Source organism: Nannospalax galili, unplaced genomic scaffold, assembly GCF_000622305.1.
Source record: "Nannospalax galili isolate Female #2095 unplaced genomic scaffold, S.galili_v1.0 scaffold1646, whole genome shotgun sequence".
NCBI classification, from domain to species: Eukaryota; Metazoa; Chordata; class Mammalia; order Rodentia; family Spalacidae; genus Nannospalax; species Nannospalax galili.
This window is the reverse complement of record NW_008354415.1, coordinates 393,880-411,324: the sequence shown is the minus strand read 5'-3', so window position 1 is coordinate 411,324 and position 17,445 is coordinate 393,880. Positions and strand designations below refer to the sequence as shown.

General features: G+C 41.7%; 1 protein-coding gene across 1 annotated transcript; it reads right to left on the bottom strand.

The window, feature by feature from the left end:
• Nucleotides 1–283: 283 nt before the first annotated feature.
• Nucleotides 284–16,130, bottom strand: LOC103748847 (guanylate-binding protein 4-like; the record flags this gene model as incomplete). Its single annotated transcript, XM_029555268.1, is given in 12 exon segments — nt 284–474; nt 476–606; nt 1,887–2,080; nt 2,373–2,475; nt 5,354–5,566; nt 6,803–7,083; nt 7,988–8,233; nt 9,917–10,110; nt 10,293–10,402; nt 11,176–11,303; nt 14,279–14,611; nt 15,821–16,130. Coding segments are annotated over 11 exon segments (2,041 nt in total), but the record flags the coding sequence as incomplete, so codon positions are not given.
• Nucleotides 16,131–17,445: the final 1,315 nt, after the last annotated feature.

Here is a 17,445-nt window from a genome sequence, read left to right as displayed (position 1 = left end):
CTTCTGACAACTTCTGTGCTGGATAGCTTTGGTTGTCAACTTGACATGCTTGGGTAGAGAGAACCTCAGCTGAGGAATTTCCTCCATTGAATTGACTGTGGCCGTATCCATGGGGCATTTTCTTGACTGTTGAGTAATGTGGGAAGCACAGCCCACAGGGGTGGTCCTGTAATTATATAAGAAAGCGGGCTGGGCATAGGCCAGAATAGCAAGCCAGTAAGCAGTATCTTGCTTGGTCTGTGCTTCAGCTCCTGCCTGTAGGTCCCTTCCCTGAGCTCCTGACTTGGCTTCCCTTGATGATGGACTGTGAGTTGTAAGTCAAATAAACCACTTCCTCCCGAAATCGGTCTGGTCAGTGTTTTTACCACAGCGATGGAACCAAACCGGGACAGCCTCCTATGTCCGCCGATGGATTTCATCCCTGAATAGCATATTCTATCAGTCCCTGGTAAAGCTGCAATGAACACATGACCACTGTATCCAGGGTGTGAACAGACAGCCAGGATCTTTTCTAGCACTTTCAGTCTCTCCCCTTTGTTGACTTATTTTATTCTTTGGCACATCAGAATTATTGCAAATCCTTTCAATAAGCAGTTCTTCTTGGACCTATAAAAGAAGAATGAACCACACACTTTTGAAAATAACTTCTCAGTCACAGACAGAATTTTGCATGTATTTAACAACTTTGGCTTAACTACATGTGTTTATCTCATCAGAAGAGTCTTTGATAGTTGGAGATATTTACACCTAACAGTAGAAATATCATATACGTGTGTGTGTGTGTGTGTGTGTGTGATTTCTTCTGCATCTTCCCACAAAAGCTGCAATACACACACACACACACACACACACACACACACACACACACACATGCAGCATTTTGAAAGAGAAGGCAGAAAGCAGGTGAATTCAAATAAACACCCAGGTCTAATCAAGTGGCATCACCATGATCATTTACCAGATAACAAGGATGCTGGCTTTGTACAGAATAGTGGTTATTACACTGCAGGTTAGGACACATAGTTCCTTTTACTTCTGTTACACAAGATAAATCAGGCAGACATGGAAACAAATGGAGCCATTTCTGAGACCATCTTCCTCTATTTTATTTTTTAATTAAATAATTAATTATTAATATGTCTGTGTGTATCTGCTAATACACGTGTGGGGGTGGGCATACCTGCATATGTTTGTGCACGCATGGAGAGAAAATGGTTGACGCTAGATCTTTTTCAGTTGTTTTCCAACTTATTTTTAAGAGAAGGTCTTTCCCTAAATCTGGAGCTTGCTGATTCAACTGGGTTGTGGGTTGGACAGAGAGCCCCAGGAATCCTTCATTCTTTTCCTGGAAAGTTTCAGGGTTAATGTTCACGTTACTTCCTGGAAAGATGTGTGTGTGTGTGTGTGTGTGTGTGTTAAGGTGCACGTCAGTACTTCCTACTTTTATGTCAGTTTTGTGGATCAAGTTGAGGTCCTCATGCTTGCACAATGAGAACATTTCTGACTGGACTATCTCCAAAGTCCATCAGCAAGCTCTATTTGAAATTGAGACAAATCAGATATATTTACATTAAATGGCTCTACCTCATGTCTCTTTGAAGGTTATGTCTAAGAACCCAAAGACTAGTAGAAAACGTCCTGCTCCAGCACAAAACCTCATAAAACCTCAATAAACAAAAGCTCAGAGCCCTGGGGAAGGATATTTGTACCCCCCACGGATTAACACTTCACAGGTGCTGGGGATTGCTTATTCACAGCCTTCAGTCTGATCCAAGTCGACTCTAATGAAACATTAACAGTTGGGCCATGGCCTAGGAGTTTGGTCCTTTCCTCATGAGGAGTCATAGCATTTTCTGTCAGGCACTGCCAGTCCCATCCACGCTCACCTGCAGCTTGTGCTCCAGCATCATCCCCTGCTCTCTCTGAAGTCTCTCCCTTTGTCTTCCCATCTTTTCCTGAATTTGGACAATGTGCTTTTGGAATCTTCTCTCTTGAGCATCCATCACTCGCTGTTGCCTATTCTGTTCCTGTCTCAGCAGGTGCTGTTTCTTCTGAGCCACCTCTTTCTTGGTTCGCTCAGCTGTTCCACGGAGAGGGAAGAAAAGAGTCAGAACTGAGCTATACTCTCTTGGGCTCAGAGGAAACTCTGAATACTCCCTTTGGCTGTCCTAGTAGGATCATGATTCTAAACATGATGCAAAGGCACCGACTGATGGAAATGCATCACCAACACTCCTTATTTGCAGACCTAGGAGAGATCATATTCCATGGGAGGAGGCGGTGTTTTACTTCAGGAGGATTTTCCTATCTATCAATCAGAGAGCTTTGCAGGAATCTATCCAACCCTCCAAGAGTTGAGCCCAACCCTGTACCTGTAAGGCCTCTCTGTCCATCAATAAGGGCTTTGTCTGACTGCAGGATGGAGCTTTCTACAGCAGCCTGTGACTGAAGGAAGCCTTGGAGGATATCATTTGCCTGGGGACCCAAGAAGGAAAAATAGAATTCAAGCAGTGTTTAGTCTTCTGATGATGTAGTTATTGTTCAATAAAATATCTAATCTGCCTATAAACTTTGAGTCCTGCTTAAGTCCCCACAGGGTTGTCTTAATTCTGTTACCACAATAAAGCTGTGCTCTTTCGAGACATGAAAACCCCTTGCAGCAGCCGCCCAGCCAGGTCTCCAACCTCAGGTCCCAGCAATGACGCCCACCAGCCACCCCAGGGCACAGCCCCAACCAGATTGATAGGGAGTTCCACAAGCACATCTCCTCCACTGTTGCCCACACAAGTGTACATTCTGTCTTTTGCATTCAGGGATTTTCCATTTTCTTAGCTAAGGTAACATCTACAGACACTTCAGCTTCTGTCTCCAATTTTCTATAACAGTTTTTCTGGGCTGCTTTCTTAGTTTTTGTTATTGTTGTTGAGGTATTATTGACAAATCAAAATTACATGTTTAAGCTAATACCATGTGATGTCTTGATTTATTATATATTGTAAAGTCTTTATTGTAATGACTAATTACTAGTTACAAACGAATTACAAACTAATTTATATATCAAGTACCTCAAAGTTAGCTTTTTATTATAACACTTCTGGTTCATTTTTAATATTTTATTTATTATTTTTATTTTATGTGTATGAGTGTATTGCTTACATATATGTAAGTACACCTGTATTGTGCAATGCTCTCAGAGGTCTGAAGAGAGCTTCGGATCCCCTGGAATTGGAATTATGGATGGTTAGTAGCCGGCATGTGGGTGATGGGAATTGAACCCAAGTCTACTGCAAGAGCAGCCAGTGCTCTTAACCACCGAGCCATCTCTCTAGCCCCCTTGTTTTCTCTTTTAGTGACTTTTAGGTTTACTATTAATTATTTTAACTATAGTTACCACTTGGTTTTCAAAACTTACATACCTTGTAACTACATGTTTTATTGACTGACAGTATTTCCTTTTTCCCTCTGTGCTCAGCCCCTGGTAATCACTATTTTACTTTATGCTAATATTAATTTGACTTACCTTGTTGCTGTCCCCATCCTCGATCTTTCTGTCTCTGTCTCTGTCTTTCTTTGTCTCCGTGTCTTTTCTTGGTGCCACTGAAAGTAAGTTAGGCAGTATTTATCTTTCTGTGTCTGGCTTCCTTCAGATTCATCCATATGTCACATATGGCAGCACTTTTTAAAGGCTGAATAGTAATCTATCATATTGATATGGAATAGATGATAGAGAGAATAAAATAAAGTAAGAAGCCTTCATCAGTTAGTAGTATAAACAGCATGGTACTGGTGTAAAGACAGACCAAAGGAACAGATAGGAAGCCAGGAAAGAATGACGTTAGATCTCTATCTGATACTTCACATATGAACGAACTGAAACTGGATGAAAGATTTAAACCTAAGACTGGTACTTTAAGAGTCTTAGAATGAAACTTAGGAGAAAAACCCTTTGACAATGGTCTTTGTAGTGATGTAGAGGATACACCAGAAGCATAGGCCAATGAATAAAGGAGACTACTAGCAACCAAAAAGTTTTCTGCACATCAAAGTAAGCAATCAACAAGATGAAAGGTAACACGGTATATGAGAGAAAATATTTGCATGCCATATACATGATAAGTAATTGGCATGCAAAGAACACGACATCATACAACACAATAGGAAAGAAAACATGCCTAAAAATGGGCAATAGCTTTCAAGAGACATTTTTCAAAACAAAAATTCAAATGACAAACAGGTATTTGGAAAAGTATTAAACATTACTAATCCTCTGTGAAACACAAACCCAAACCACCATGAGATGCCATCTCACCTTTGTTAGCATGTTAATATCAAAAAGTCAGAAGAGAGGGATTGTGCTGAGTTTGTAGAAAACACAGGGACCCTAGTAGATCTCTTAGTGAAACGGAAGCTGGTTACAGTCACTATGTAAAACAGCATAAAGATTCTTTAAAAGAAAACACTCTGAGTCCCTAAGGGAGAGCTCTCAGCTCTGCCAGTGAGTGGCAAGGTAAACACAGGCAACTTACGAGGTCATCTACATGTGACATTTCTCTACTGCATAAAAGTGGAAGACTTTGCACAACTGACCAAGTTTTAGAGAATAAGTGGCTGCAGAATGTGTGTCCCTGGATAGGACATCTGCATTATAACTCACCCACCCATGGCTCAGGAACCCTTGTAGAATAAGGGGCAGAAAGACTGTAAGAACCAGGGTTGGTCCATGAACATAGGGAAACAGAGGTTTTCAAGCCACATGTGAACTTGCAGCAATGGAGGCATTGAGCACAAGACCCATGTCAACTCAATCAGAGAAGGATCCAGAGTGGAGCAAGGGAAACGGGTGGCCGCCCAGCCCCAGCATGGGAACTTCTGAAGACTGGTTACCACTGGGTGAGCATGAATAGACCTTACTTTTGCTCTCTAGATAGGCTGACTGGACTCCAGCGAATGAATTTGTACCAAAGGACATCTAGGTACAAATAATTGATTGGATAAGACTTAATATGTATGGCGGAATGCATGAGGTTCAGCAGGGGTGAGTGGGAGGAGCATGGTTGGGGGAGTGGGTCTAAACTTGATTAAGAAACATTGTATGAAATGAACAAAATCTCAATAAAAATTTAAGAAGACAAAAACAAAGTGGAAGATAGTACTACCTGGTTTATAATTTTGAGAACTGAGTTGGTAATTCATCTATGGCACCTGAAACGGTCCCTGGTGTAGGAAATGAATGTGGATCGTCTGCCATCCAGGAGGTTCTTCACCTCATTGTGCTGTCAGTACATACACTTATCCTAGATATATGCCAAGACCTTCTAGCTATACCACATTGACCATCACTCTCATGCCTCACCTTAACTCCTTTCCTGGGCACCTGTCCATATTGCCACTCAACCTTCTTCTTGGCTCCTACGTAGAGTCTGTGTCCTCCAGGAACACAGAAAGCTCCTCTTGAAATGCTTAGCATCAGGGGCTCTGAAAGTTTCTGCAGCTTGGCCTGGCAATGCATGAGGGATGCTGTTTCATTCTGCAGCAAGAAATCTTCCTTCCTTTTATCTATGGTAGCCTGACAGGCCAGGTATGGGGGGTAAAAGAGAAGTTTTAGAAGGAAGGTTAAAATCTTCCTTGAAAAAACAGTCTGATGGCCTCAGAATGGACTGAGGTGGTTCGTGGTGGTGAGGGTAGGTTCTGAGTTCCAATTCTGGTCTATTCTGAATGATTTCAAGAAAGCCTGTTAGCGTCCCTGGGCTCTACTTAATAGTTGTGAAATAGAGTTGGCACATGTAAACTTAATAGTTTATTAAAAGACTCAAACCCTAGCAGTGAGCAGTACAAAGCTAATTTTTAACTAGAAGTAAAATTTCCTTTGAGAATGTAGATTGGTATGGATGATAAACCATTTTTTCAGAGATGAGTTAAGTGTACTCTGAACACTTAACTTTCCCTTCATTAATTCTTTCAGTGATAATTTGAGTATTTAAGAATACTAGAATTGAAAAAAAAAGAATACTAGAATTGGGGGATTTTTTTTGTTCATGTGGTTTTTGCACTTGTAAATTACAATCAAAGTGAATTGCTTCAATATGAACTAAGATTGTTCCGGTGTTGAGGCCAAACCCAGACAAACTGAAAGATCAACTTTCAGTTAAGCTGCCTCTGGCCCAGGGAATTAGGATGGTCTCTGAGAGCCCTTTCTTGGTGTCCATACCCCATCATCCCTGAGCTGGTGAATAACATGGATATTAATCACATGATGACATTATATTATATGGCACAGGGTGACTTTAAGAAGTGCAAAGCAGCCTGTTGTATATTACCTAATCACATGAGCCCTTCAATGAATCAAGTTTCATCTAAACATGGCAGAAGGTGTGGGAAATTCCTGTATTGTGCTGAATTCCCCAAAAGAAGGGAAGTCAGAAAGCCTAGAAATAAGAAAATTATCTCATTCACCCTTTTTTGGTCAAAAGTGGACTTCCTCTGGGCATAAAGATATGAAGTAAGTGCATCCGACACTCTGTTTTCAGTTTGGGGTACACTATGCAGAGGCCCACTCACCCTGTACTACATCTCTGTCTTGAAGAATTATGAACTACTAGAATGCATGTTGTTTTTGGACATTAAGCACACTGTAACTTGTTTTGTGGCAATAAAAAACTGTCTTTTAGAGAAAGTAGCCAGAAGACTTCAGTCACTTATAAAATTCTAATGAGAAAGATGCAGGCCACAAGATCAAAAAGGTAGAGTCTAAGCCTCATGTCAGAGTGCAGGAATCATGAAGATAAATGCTAAGATGTGTTACCACCAGTCTCTTCTGGAACTCCTGCTCATCATCCCTGAAGGAATGCTCCATGAATACAGCAATGGCTTCCTTCTCACAGGCTCTGTGCACATCCAGTAGTTCCTGGAGTGTGTCTGTGGGGAGATTCATGCGCTGGACCATCAGCTTGCTGTAGTGGTCAGCTGCCTTCTGCACAGCGGCTGAGTTCTCACGCTGGGCCAGGGTCATCACTGCATTCTCCAAACAAGGCACGGCCCCACTGTTGATGGCATCCACGTAGGTCTTCACCAGACTCCCCAGACCTGAGTGACAGGAAGTTAAGAAAGAAATACAAAGTTCTTATTCATTGTTTGTAGAAGATTTTGGCCTAGTGTTATAAAAAATAACAAAAATGCTATTGATCTTAAAGTTTTATTCTCCTCCTCTTTCTGCTTCCTTCTCTCCTGCTCCTCATTTTTCTGGTCCTCTATGAATCAATATAAATTTAATAACACCCCCCTTTCCCTCTAGGTTCTCTTTCCTTTGTGGCTCTCACATTCATCATATTAAAAAATTGAATTACTGATTGACAATAAGAAGGTTTAAGGTTTCTTAGAAAAAAAAAACTCTACAATTTCAAGAAAGTAAAAGTTTGTTAGTCACAGAACGTAAATTACATAATTTTTAAGTCTTCATTCCAAAGGAAAATCCAAGTTCCCTTGAGAAAAAAAATCATCAGAAATTTGAAGATGGCAACACAGGCCACGGAACCCAGCACAGAGGCATCTCAGCAGGGGAAATAGGTGATTCCACACCTCAAATATCCATGAGACCTGGCATGCTTAAATCTGTTTCTCAAAAGAATTGATTGGGACTTGTGGCCTGCTGCCTGTGTCTTCACTGGTGTCAATTCCTAAAATGATTTGCATATTCAAATTGAGAACTACGCTTCCTATGGGACTCCAAGCCATCTTGCACATTTCTGTCCTTAGGAGTCATTTGCACCTGTCTCTTTATCTTATTAGTTTTGTGAGATGTCATAGACCTCAATAAACCCTCATATACAGAAAGTTTAATTATGGAGCATGTATTTGTATGTGTGCTATGAACATCTGCTTCTTCATTTTCCTTAATATAAGCAAACAAAGTTTTCAAGGCTGAAAAAGAATCATAGCTTCATCACATACCCTAAGCCACAGAGACATGACCTAGACTAAAGAAACTCATGATTTCCAGTGACAGCAATCCCTTCTCTCAGAGTTTTGGTCTTTGCATTGGTGAAGATATAGGAACAGAAATTTTTTGATTCAACCTAGAAATTCCATTCCAGTTGGTTTTCTGGAACTTTTTCAATTTAGGATAATAACTTCCTGTTACTTGTAGGCCAATCAAAGACAAAACACTTCCGTTCTGGAAAGAAGTATCTGATGCATTCTCTAGACATGTTAGCATTTTGGATTTTGGGATTTTCTCCTGTAAAAAGAGCACTCATGAAAGAGACAGTTAGCAGACAAAGTGACTGACAACTCTCCAAGAATGTTTACATGGCTATTGTGTTGATAAATCTTCCTTCATCCAACTGTAGCAACAATTAGCCTTTAGCTAATCAGTGGAGGGAACATCCAGTTCTGGGCTAAACTAAGAGCAAAGGAAGTATAAGACTTCTGGAAAAGAAAGGGAAGTATTCCTCTCAAGGGAGACAATTGGTTTCCTTAGCCCTCATATGGTAGCTGGTGGATGGACTACTTATTAAGGGTTTGGAATAACTGATTAATAAAAAAAAAGTATTAGAAAAACTTTTCTGATATTTCAGTCCCAGTTTAGAAATGAGACATAGGCTCTAAATCTATGCTAGAAATATGAATAAAATGCTGCCCAGAAAAAAATATATAAGGATGATGATTCCCAGGTGGGCAAAGAAAAAGGTTTAAAATTGGAGCAAAAATATAAAAGTCACTATTATGTTTCCAAAGTCCTTTATAACAAAGCTCCAAATTTAATTTAATTGTGATTCAGAGACCTCCCTAGTGATCATATTGGATTTGACATTGTTTTGCAGAGGCTCTGCTATATAAATCTGCTGTTTAAAATAAATATCTGTTTAAAGAATGGCCAGATAGATGAATAAAAATGGATACTGTGCTGACTAGTTTTGGTCAGCACAAACTGGAAGCATCTGGGAGGGGACAGAGCATTAACTGAGGAACTTCCTCCACCAGAGGAAGAAATGTGGGCATGTCTGTGAGATATTTTCTTGATCACTGACTGATGTAGGAGGGCCCAGCCCACTGAGGGCAGTGCCATCCCCGGGCAGGTGAGCCTAGGCTGTAAAAGGGAGTTTTGCTGAGCAAGCCAGAGGAAGTACGCCAATGAGCAGCATTCTTCCACGTTCTTTGCTTCAGTTTCTGCCTGTGTGTCCTCGATAATGGACTGTGATGCGGAAGTACAAGCCAAATAAACCCTTTCCTCTCCTAGCTGCTTTTGGTCAGAGTCTTTTTTCACAGCAACAGAGAAAAAACGAAGACCTGTTGACTCGTTGCACCACTATTTTACCTATTAATATAATTCATGTAATGAATATGCAATATCAATAAGGCAATGTTACATAAGGCTTTAAGATGAAAAAAGAAAGACTGATGTTATTAGAGACGCACATTTGAGGGCCCCTGGAACTATTTAGTGTATACATATCTATTCTTTCCTATTCGGGCTAGTAAAAGGAACTCTGGGGACAATGTTACAAATGTTATTAGGTCAATGGATTTCCTACATCTCTTGGGTCTTGACACTTCTTTTTTGATGAGTGATTTTTCTCAAAATAGACTATGAAGAACGGCTAAATTAATACAAGCAAAACACACAACCAAGTCTTAGTAAGTGAGAGTGTATATTGTAATCCTCACTTTTATGTTTTCATAATACTCAGTGGTCTAAATACTTGGAACAACATGTCTCTAAGGTAAGTGAGTTTAAATCTTAGCTTCCGAAGATTTTCAAATAATAAAAACTGTCAAAATCATGGCCACCTGTCAATTGACAGCCACCACTGACAAGGGTTTCAATCCAGTCTCAAACACCCACGTCAAGTGCTGAGTAGGGTTTAGTTGGTCCCACGTCCCTGTTGCACCTTCCGCCACCCAGGCCAGGCTCTGATACCTGGAATCAGCTTTAGCGCATTCTCCAGGTACTCATCTTCTGTGACGGGGTGTCCATCTAACTTCAGCTCCAGAGTGAAATCCCGAACAGTCCAGACAAAGTTTGGAAAGAAACACGAACTCACTGGAGTCCCCTGCTTCATCATGGCTTGACCTGGTTTTGCCCTGATTCGCTGTGTCAGTTCAGTCACGTAGCTGGCATCTTAACTAAGGAAATGAAACAAAATAACTTCCCGATCTAAGTTAGAAGCAAGTATTATAGACATTCTGTGCCACTCTAGTTTAATCAAGATAGCTAAGTAAGAGCAAAAAGAAATGGTAAGTTGCCATCCTCCTCAACTCAGTGATCCATGGAGGTTCAGTCCCAGGAAGGATACTGCAGCTGCTCCGGGACCTGGTGGTTGATGGTGCTCATGCTGTTGTAGACAAAGGTGCTGCTCAGAAGCACGGCCAGGGTGAAGATCCACGAGTCATTTTTAGGGTCACCCTAGAAGACATAGGAAAGCAAGGGAATTAAAACAGTAGCATTAATTCATGCGTTCATTTTTTTTGTTCATTTGTGCTTTCAGATATGCTATTGTTGAATCTGAGAGAAATCACAAAATTTGAATCGCTAAATTCAAACCAAGTATTGATACTTACATTGATCCTTAACAGGCCATTAGCTTGTTTAGCTACTAATGTGACTGATAGTTCTGGGATATAGCTCAGTGACACTGAGATTGGTTAGCACGTGCAAGGTCTGATTTAGGGTCCCAGGAGTAAAAAATGAGGAGGAGGAAGAAGAGGAGGAGGAGGGGAAGGGGAAGAAGATGAAGAAGAGGAAGAAGAAGAGAGGAGAAGAAAGAGGAGGAGGTTGAGGAAGACAACATTTCAATGGTATAAAACAGCTCCTAAATATTTGAAACATAGTAGACATCCAGAAATAAGTGGGCAAGTACTCCTTCATAAATTTCATCTTGGTATAGATATGCCAGGGACACAAATGCTGTTCAATTAAATTCAGCAAGTCTTCTTTGAGTCTCTGTCAAAGTGTAAGAGCTTGCATTTGGTCTTCTGGATATCAATTTCCATATGGCTGCCCTCAGGAAGATAACTTTCTACAGTGGCAACTGAACATGTCAACACATAAATGCAACCACACAATGATAATCTCTGCCAGAGTAGAACCAAAATTTTAAAGTAACAAACTGGGGTGGGAAGGACCATAGAGGGGAATCTGAGCAAGAAATAGTTACATTGGAGAAGACTGTGTCTCACCTTTTCCACATCACCCAGGCCCTCAGTGTCCAGGAGGACCAGGGTGTGGTTTGGCTTGGTGGGGTGGAGCACACACCACATCCAGATGCCCTTGGTTTCAGACTGCACCGTGGAGCCCAGAGGGAGGCCTGAAGGGAGGAGGAGAAACAACAGGAGGAAGGAGAAGGTTGGTGAGAGTGGGAAGAAGTTTAACAAATACCAAGGAAAGAGCTGCTGCTATTTCAGCAAGGCAGTGAGTTCAGTCTTCATACATGCTTCACAGGCTTTATCAAGAAACATTTTTTGACCTCTAGTCACCTCACTCTTACAAATGCTCAGACGGTGATACAGCACAGCGTTGTTTTAAACTCTAGTATCTGGTTTAGCGCTCCCATGTCCTTCGGAGGAGTCCAGTAGAGATCAACCACTGAGAAGCATCAGCAAATAACCACCTAGCAGCTTGTGTTCCTGCAGCTTCAGTCTTGGTGGCCAGTGGCTGCCAGGGGCTTATTCCTCCTGTAATATGGCACCTTCTTGACCATAGCTATGTCATGTTGAAGTTTAGGCTCACTCTAGCCTCTGAAATTTTCAGGCAGTTGGTCCAGGTAGGGGAACACATGTCAGCAGGACTCCAGGTTGTCTTGGAAACAGGTCAGCATGTTCTGGAGTGTACCTACTAACTGCAGATTTATGGTTTCTGTAGGTTATGCTTGACTTGCTTCTGGAAAATAGTAATTGTTGTTTAATAGAATAGAAATTGTTAAGGGGGCTTTCCACTTGTAAGCTTGGGAACTTAAACTTTTCACCTCTGGTTATGGATAAAAGCTTAACCTAGAGACGGCTCAGGGCTTCACTTGGGTTCTGAAACCCTTGTGTAGTCACTGGCAAGCTAATGAAAGACTGTCATCTGGCAAAACTTTGAGTGGTCTTCTCTGGTGAAACACCTCACAACGCTCCCTCAGGTCAGTTCCTTCCTTGGAGCTCCATCCAATAGTTCCCCTTCCACATGCTGGCAGTCCCTTTTTTCTTGCCTCTTTAGAGTTGGGGGTGACATATTTACCTGGCCATTCTTAAGGCTGCTCACAAAATGCATGCTCACACCTATCGGTTCCATTTGCCCTCTCTATACCTTGTAAAGAGTAGTTCCGTTCAATGTTCCTCCATTACCCATGACTGGATGCTATAGTTTGGATCTGGAATATCCCCAAAGGGCCCCTTTGATTGTAATCGTTTTGTCAATGGAATGTTGAAATGAAAATTAGTGAAAGCTTTTTTTTTTTTTTAGAGTTTTAGCAATATTTTTATTCTTTGAAAATTTCATACATGTATACAGTGAATTTTGATCATATCAACCCCCAGTCTCCACCCCAACTTTCTCCAGAATCCCTCCAACACATCTTTCTCCCAGCTTCCTGTTCTTTGTAAATTAATTATTTTTAACCCACTGAGTTCAATTAATGCTGCCCAACTGCACATGGGTGTGGATCCACCTTTAATGCAAACTTTAAGCAATAGGGACAGATGGGAATTCTTCACGTTTTGGGTATTCCTTTGAAGAAGACTATAGGGCTCCAGTCTCTCCCTGTAAATGAAAATATTGGCAATCTTTAAGGACCTGTGAGGGGTATGAGTTGATCTCTTCAGTGTTAATAATGTTTTATTTCTTGATCTCGATAGTAAATACATGATGTTCACTTCATGTTCTTTAGCTTTCTTGTCAATATTTGCTTTATGTACGTGGTGTGTTATGATTCGCATGCATGTTATAAATGTCTAGAGAAACAAAGGGCTAATGGTGTCAGGCATGGCAGCGCACACCTTTAATCCAAGCTCGGGAGGCAGAGGCAGGTAGACCTCCGTGAGATTGAGGCTAGCCTGGTCTGCATAGTGAGTTCCAGGCCAACTGGGGCTATGGGGAAACACTATCTCAAAAACAAACAAGTAAAAACACAAGAGAAAGGAGTAATAATTCATTTAAAAAATGCTATGATGAATTCAGTCAGTCTCAAAGAGACAAATATCTTTTTTCTCTCTCATTTTGGGGTTCTATATTTTATGTAGACACATAAATCATATATGTATAGATGACATAAAAATGGAAGGAAAACTACCTAGGGGAACAAAGGGAAATTATGGGACAGGAGGTAGAAAGAGAACTGGGGGAGATGTGCTCAGAGTACATCATACAAATCCATGAAAATTGCCATAAGGGGGACTGGAGAGATGGCTCAGCAGTTAAGAGCACTGACTCCTTTTACATAGGACCAGGATTCAATTCTCAGCACCCACATGACAGTTAACAACTGTCTGTAACTCCAGTTCCAGGGAATCTGATGCCCTCTCCTGACCTCTGAGCGCATTGCACCAAATGGGTGTACTTACACACATGTAGGTAATACATTCATACACATAAAATAAAAATAATAAAAATAAAATTTAAAAACAGAGAAAAAAAATGGCCATATGTAACCCAAAATAGTAAAATAAAATAAATTTCAAAAAAGATTTGCCTGTTTTCCTCCATGGTCTCTGCTTCAGTTCCTGCCTCCAGGGTCCTTTCTTAAACTTTTGCCCTGGCTTCCCTCCATGATGGACTGTAAAGTGTAAGGTTAAATAACCCTTTCCTCTCCCATCCACCCACAAAGATTAGCCATGAAAAAGAAGAAAAAAAAAAAAAAACCAGAAAACAAAAACATAAGAAAACTTACATAGACTTCATTGTTATCCAGTTTAGATGTTGGGTATACAGTTAGCCTACTATGCATCTTTCAGCCCATCCATTTTTTTTAATGAAGCAGTATTTGTGTGCTATGTGCCGTGTACACATGGGTTAGGCAAGTGTACAGCAGGAGGAAAGAGCACATGGCGGCACTCAACTGCTGAACAGGGGCGAGTGGAAGGAATCAGAGAAACACTGGGGTAGGTGTTTTCATAGAGTCGGGGAACTATGAATATAAGAGTATGGCTTCTCACATATGTCAAAGGTTATAGATTTAATGATAAGAATGAGATTTTTCTTCAGTGGAGGGATGAGGCTCTTCTTTAAGATGACCCTAGAAAGGTGTGATCAGCTCACACTGTCCCTACTCCAAGCAGATGGCCCCTATCTCAGAAGGATACTCACCATGGTTTTGTCCTGCAAGACGATTCATGAGGTAGGACTTTCCTGTGCGATATAGGCCAACGATGACCACCACCACCAAGGGCTGAGAAATCTTGTCAAGAATCTGTATGGCTTCAGGATTCACTGCCAGCTGCTCCTTCCAGTTTTCTACTAGACAAATGGGTGCCTTCATGATGGATTCAGATGCCACGGCAGCCTGTAACTCAAAACAGTCACTTAGTGAAATCCATGGCCTGGATATGGAGGTCATGTCCTCTTGGTTATTCAAGGCAGAGGTGTATCAGCTTCTTGTTTATATAACATGTGTATCAACTTTCCAAATTTTGTATGATTCTATAGGAAAAAACAGGTTTATCATTTCAGAGTCTGGTACCTCATGTACAATACCTTGTGATTTTTATCAGAACTATAAGAAACTCTTGCCTGGCCTTTCAAAGAATAGCCCAGGAAAAGCAAATCACTGACACCCCAGCCCTGAAAGCCTCTGTTATTGTAGTAAGTAGAGGCAAAATGCAATGATGAAGTTGAAAAGTTGTTAGAGAAGTTTCCAGGCATTCGAAAATAATTTGAAGTCTCATTTACGATGTGAATGTTTATTGAATACCTGCTATGTGTTTGGTGCCCTTTATCAAGGAGTCAACAAATAGATGCAAATTTCTGCTGATAGACCTCTATTCAAGTGGGACAGATAGTAAGACAGAGAAGATGATGATTGATAGATAGATGATAGAAAAATAGGTAGATGATAGATATAGATTAGATAGATAGATACAGATACGATTGATAGATGATGGATAGATGATAGATAGATGATAGATGATAGATAGATAGATAGATAGATAGATAGATAGATAGATAGATAGGTGAATGATAGGTAGATATGATAGACAGATACACATACAGATAGATATAGAGGGCAATAGTAAGTTCCTAGAAGAAAATAAGCAGAGAACGTAGTGGGAACTTTGGGGTGAATCCTGTTATAGTCAAGGCCAGCCTTCTCCCACAAGACAAAATGAAGCATCTGAGCGACTTTGATGAGGACAGTTGTCTGCAGTCAGGAAAGCACTGAGGGAGGAGAAAGCAGGCTGGGGGAAGGTACCCCAACAGAGCACTCCTCAGGACTGCTGAGTTTGGCTTTTCTGCTGATACAGGGCTTCCTTCCCTTTAAGTTCCCACTGCCTAAATTGCTTTCACTTTTCAGCCTCCCTCCCTAGCTGGACTTTTGGCTGCGATATGGGGTTAAAGATACTGGGGACACCTGGGGACAATGGGGGCGGGGTGCTCGGCAGCCTCACTCACAGAGCTGGCCTCACACTGTGAAGCCACCTGCGGGCCCGCAGGTTCCCGTGCTCACCTTCCAATTTGAGTCTTCAATCACAAAGTGTATTCTGTGTGCTCAGGAGGGAGGGGTGGTGATGGCGGATGGCGGGCGGCCAGCGGATGGGGGGATGCGGGTGGTGGCGGCGGGCAGCGGGGCGCGGGGGGGGGGGGAATGAGTACATAATGTGATAAATTGAGAAAAATGTAGTTGCAACTCACCAGGTGCTGGGTCTGCGGTCAGGGAACAGATTCTCAGCTACTTAAACTCACTGGTCTTCGTCTTCAACATCCTCTGTTCTCAGAAGTTACAAATTAACAGCCACCCCAAAACAAGTTCAGATGAGGAGACTCCAAATTGAAACTACAAGACTTTTCAGATGAATCAAAGGCTGAGGGCTTTGTACCATATTCAGTTAGTGAAAAAAGATAAGAAAACAAAACAAAACAACAACAACAGCAATTTAAAAACCCAGAGTCTGTGAGCTGAGTTCAGCTGGAGGAATTCCTGTTTGCTCTGGACTTTCTGAAGTTGCCCTGAGGCGTTTGGCACATGGCAGTCACCACTGCTCTGTCCACCCTGCCACCACTCAAATCAGTGAAATCAGTTCAGATGAAGCCATTCTCGGCGGTTTACATCTGTAATTCCATCATCATTCCAGAGGCTGCAGCAGGAGGATTGCCACAGATGCAGTTCATCCTGGGTGACAACAAATTCCAGGGCAGCTTGAGATACAGTGTGAGACCCTATCTCAAAAAAAATATAATAAATAAGATAAAATTATGCTTGAGCCACATCACTCCAGTGACCCTTGGCACTCCCCTGGCCACACTCCCACTTTCTTGTATAGTCTGAATTTCCTAGTATCTCAGTGTATTGACTTGCAGCAAATGAGTCTGATGTGACCAGAGAGCACCTAAGCCAGGTCCTGGGTGGACCCCCAGACAAGCTCAGCTTGGTGAAGGGAAACTCAGTGTCAGTGCTTTGCTTGTACAGCACAGCACCGAGAGAGAGAGAGAGAGAGAGAGAGAGAGAGAGAGAGAGAGAGCCCTTTTCTCATTTGCACCATTTTCTAGATGTTGCTCAGGTTGTTATTTTTATTCTTATCGTAGTTGTTTGTTTGTTTTTGCTGTTGTTTTAAAGAGACAGGGTCTCCTGGCTAGTCAACTCCCTTTGTAGCAGAGAATGGATGGATGACTTTGAACTCCTGATCCTCCTGCCTCCATTTTCCAAGTGCTGGGATTACAGGCATGTGCCACCACACATGGCTTTATGAGGTGTTGAAGAGCTGCTAACCTAGGGCTTTGTACATGCTGCTAGGCAAGGACTCTACCAGCTGAGCAATAATCCCAGCCCTTTTTAAGTTGACGTTTTAAATATGTGACTGAATTTCATGTCTATTCCAACCTCTCTTCTTTCTTTCCCGTCTAAAAGGGGAAGGGTGACAATTATTTATTTTCTTTTTTTTTGAGACAGAATCTCCCTGTAGCTCCAGCTGTCCTGGAACATACTAGGTAGACCAGGTTGGCCTTGAATTCACAGAGATTCACCTTCTGCCTCCCAAATGCTGGGTGGGATTAAAGGCATGCGCCACTGTGCCCAGCCGACAATTATTTCTTTCCAGACATTACTTTCCACAATCGCTGCTGAAGATGACTAAGGGGATCCACACTAGAGTACCCCACTCTCTGTCTGTGGTGCCCAAGGGCCAAGGCTATGCAAGAATCTGCTATCCAGAGCTCTGAATCCTTTAGCCCATTGGCTCTACACAGCTATATCAGCACTATAACCCCCCCTCCACACACACACACACACACACACACACACACATTAGCTAGAGTACAGA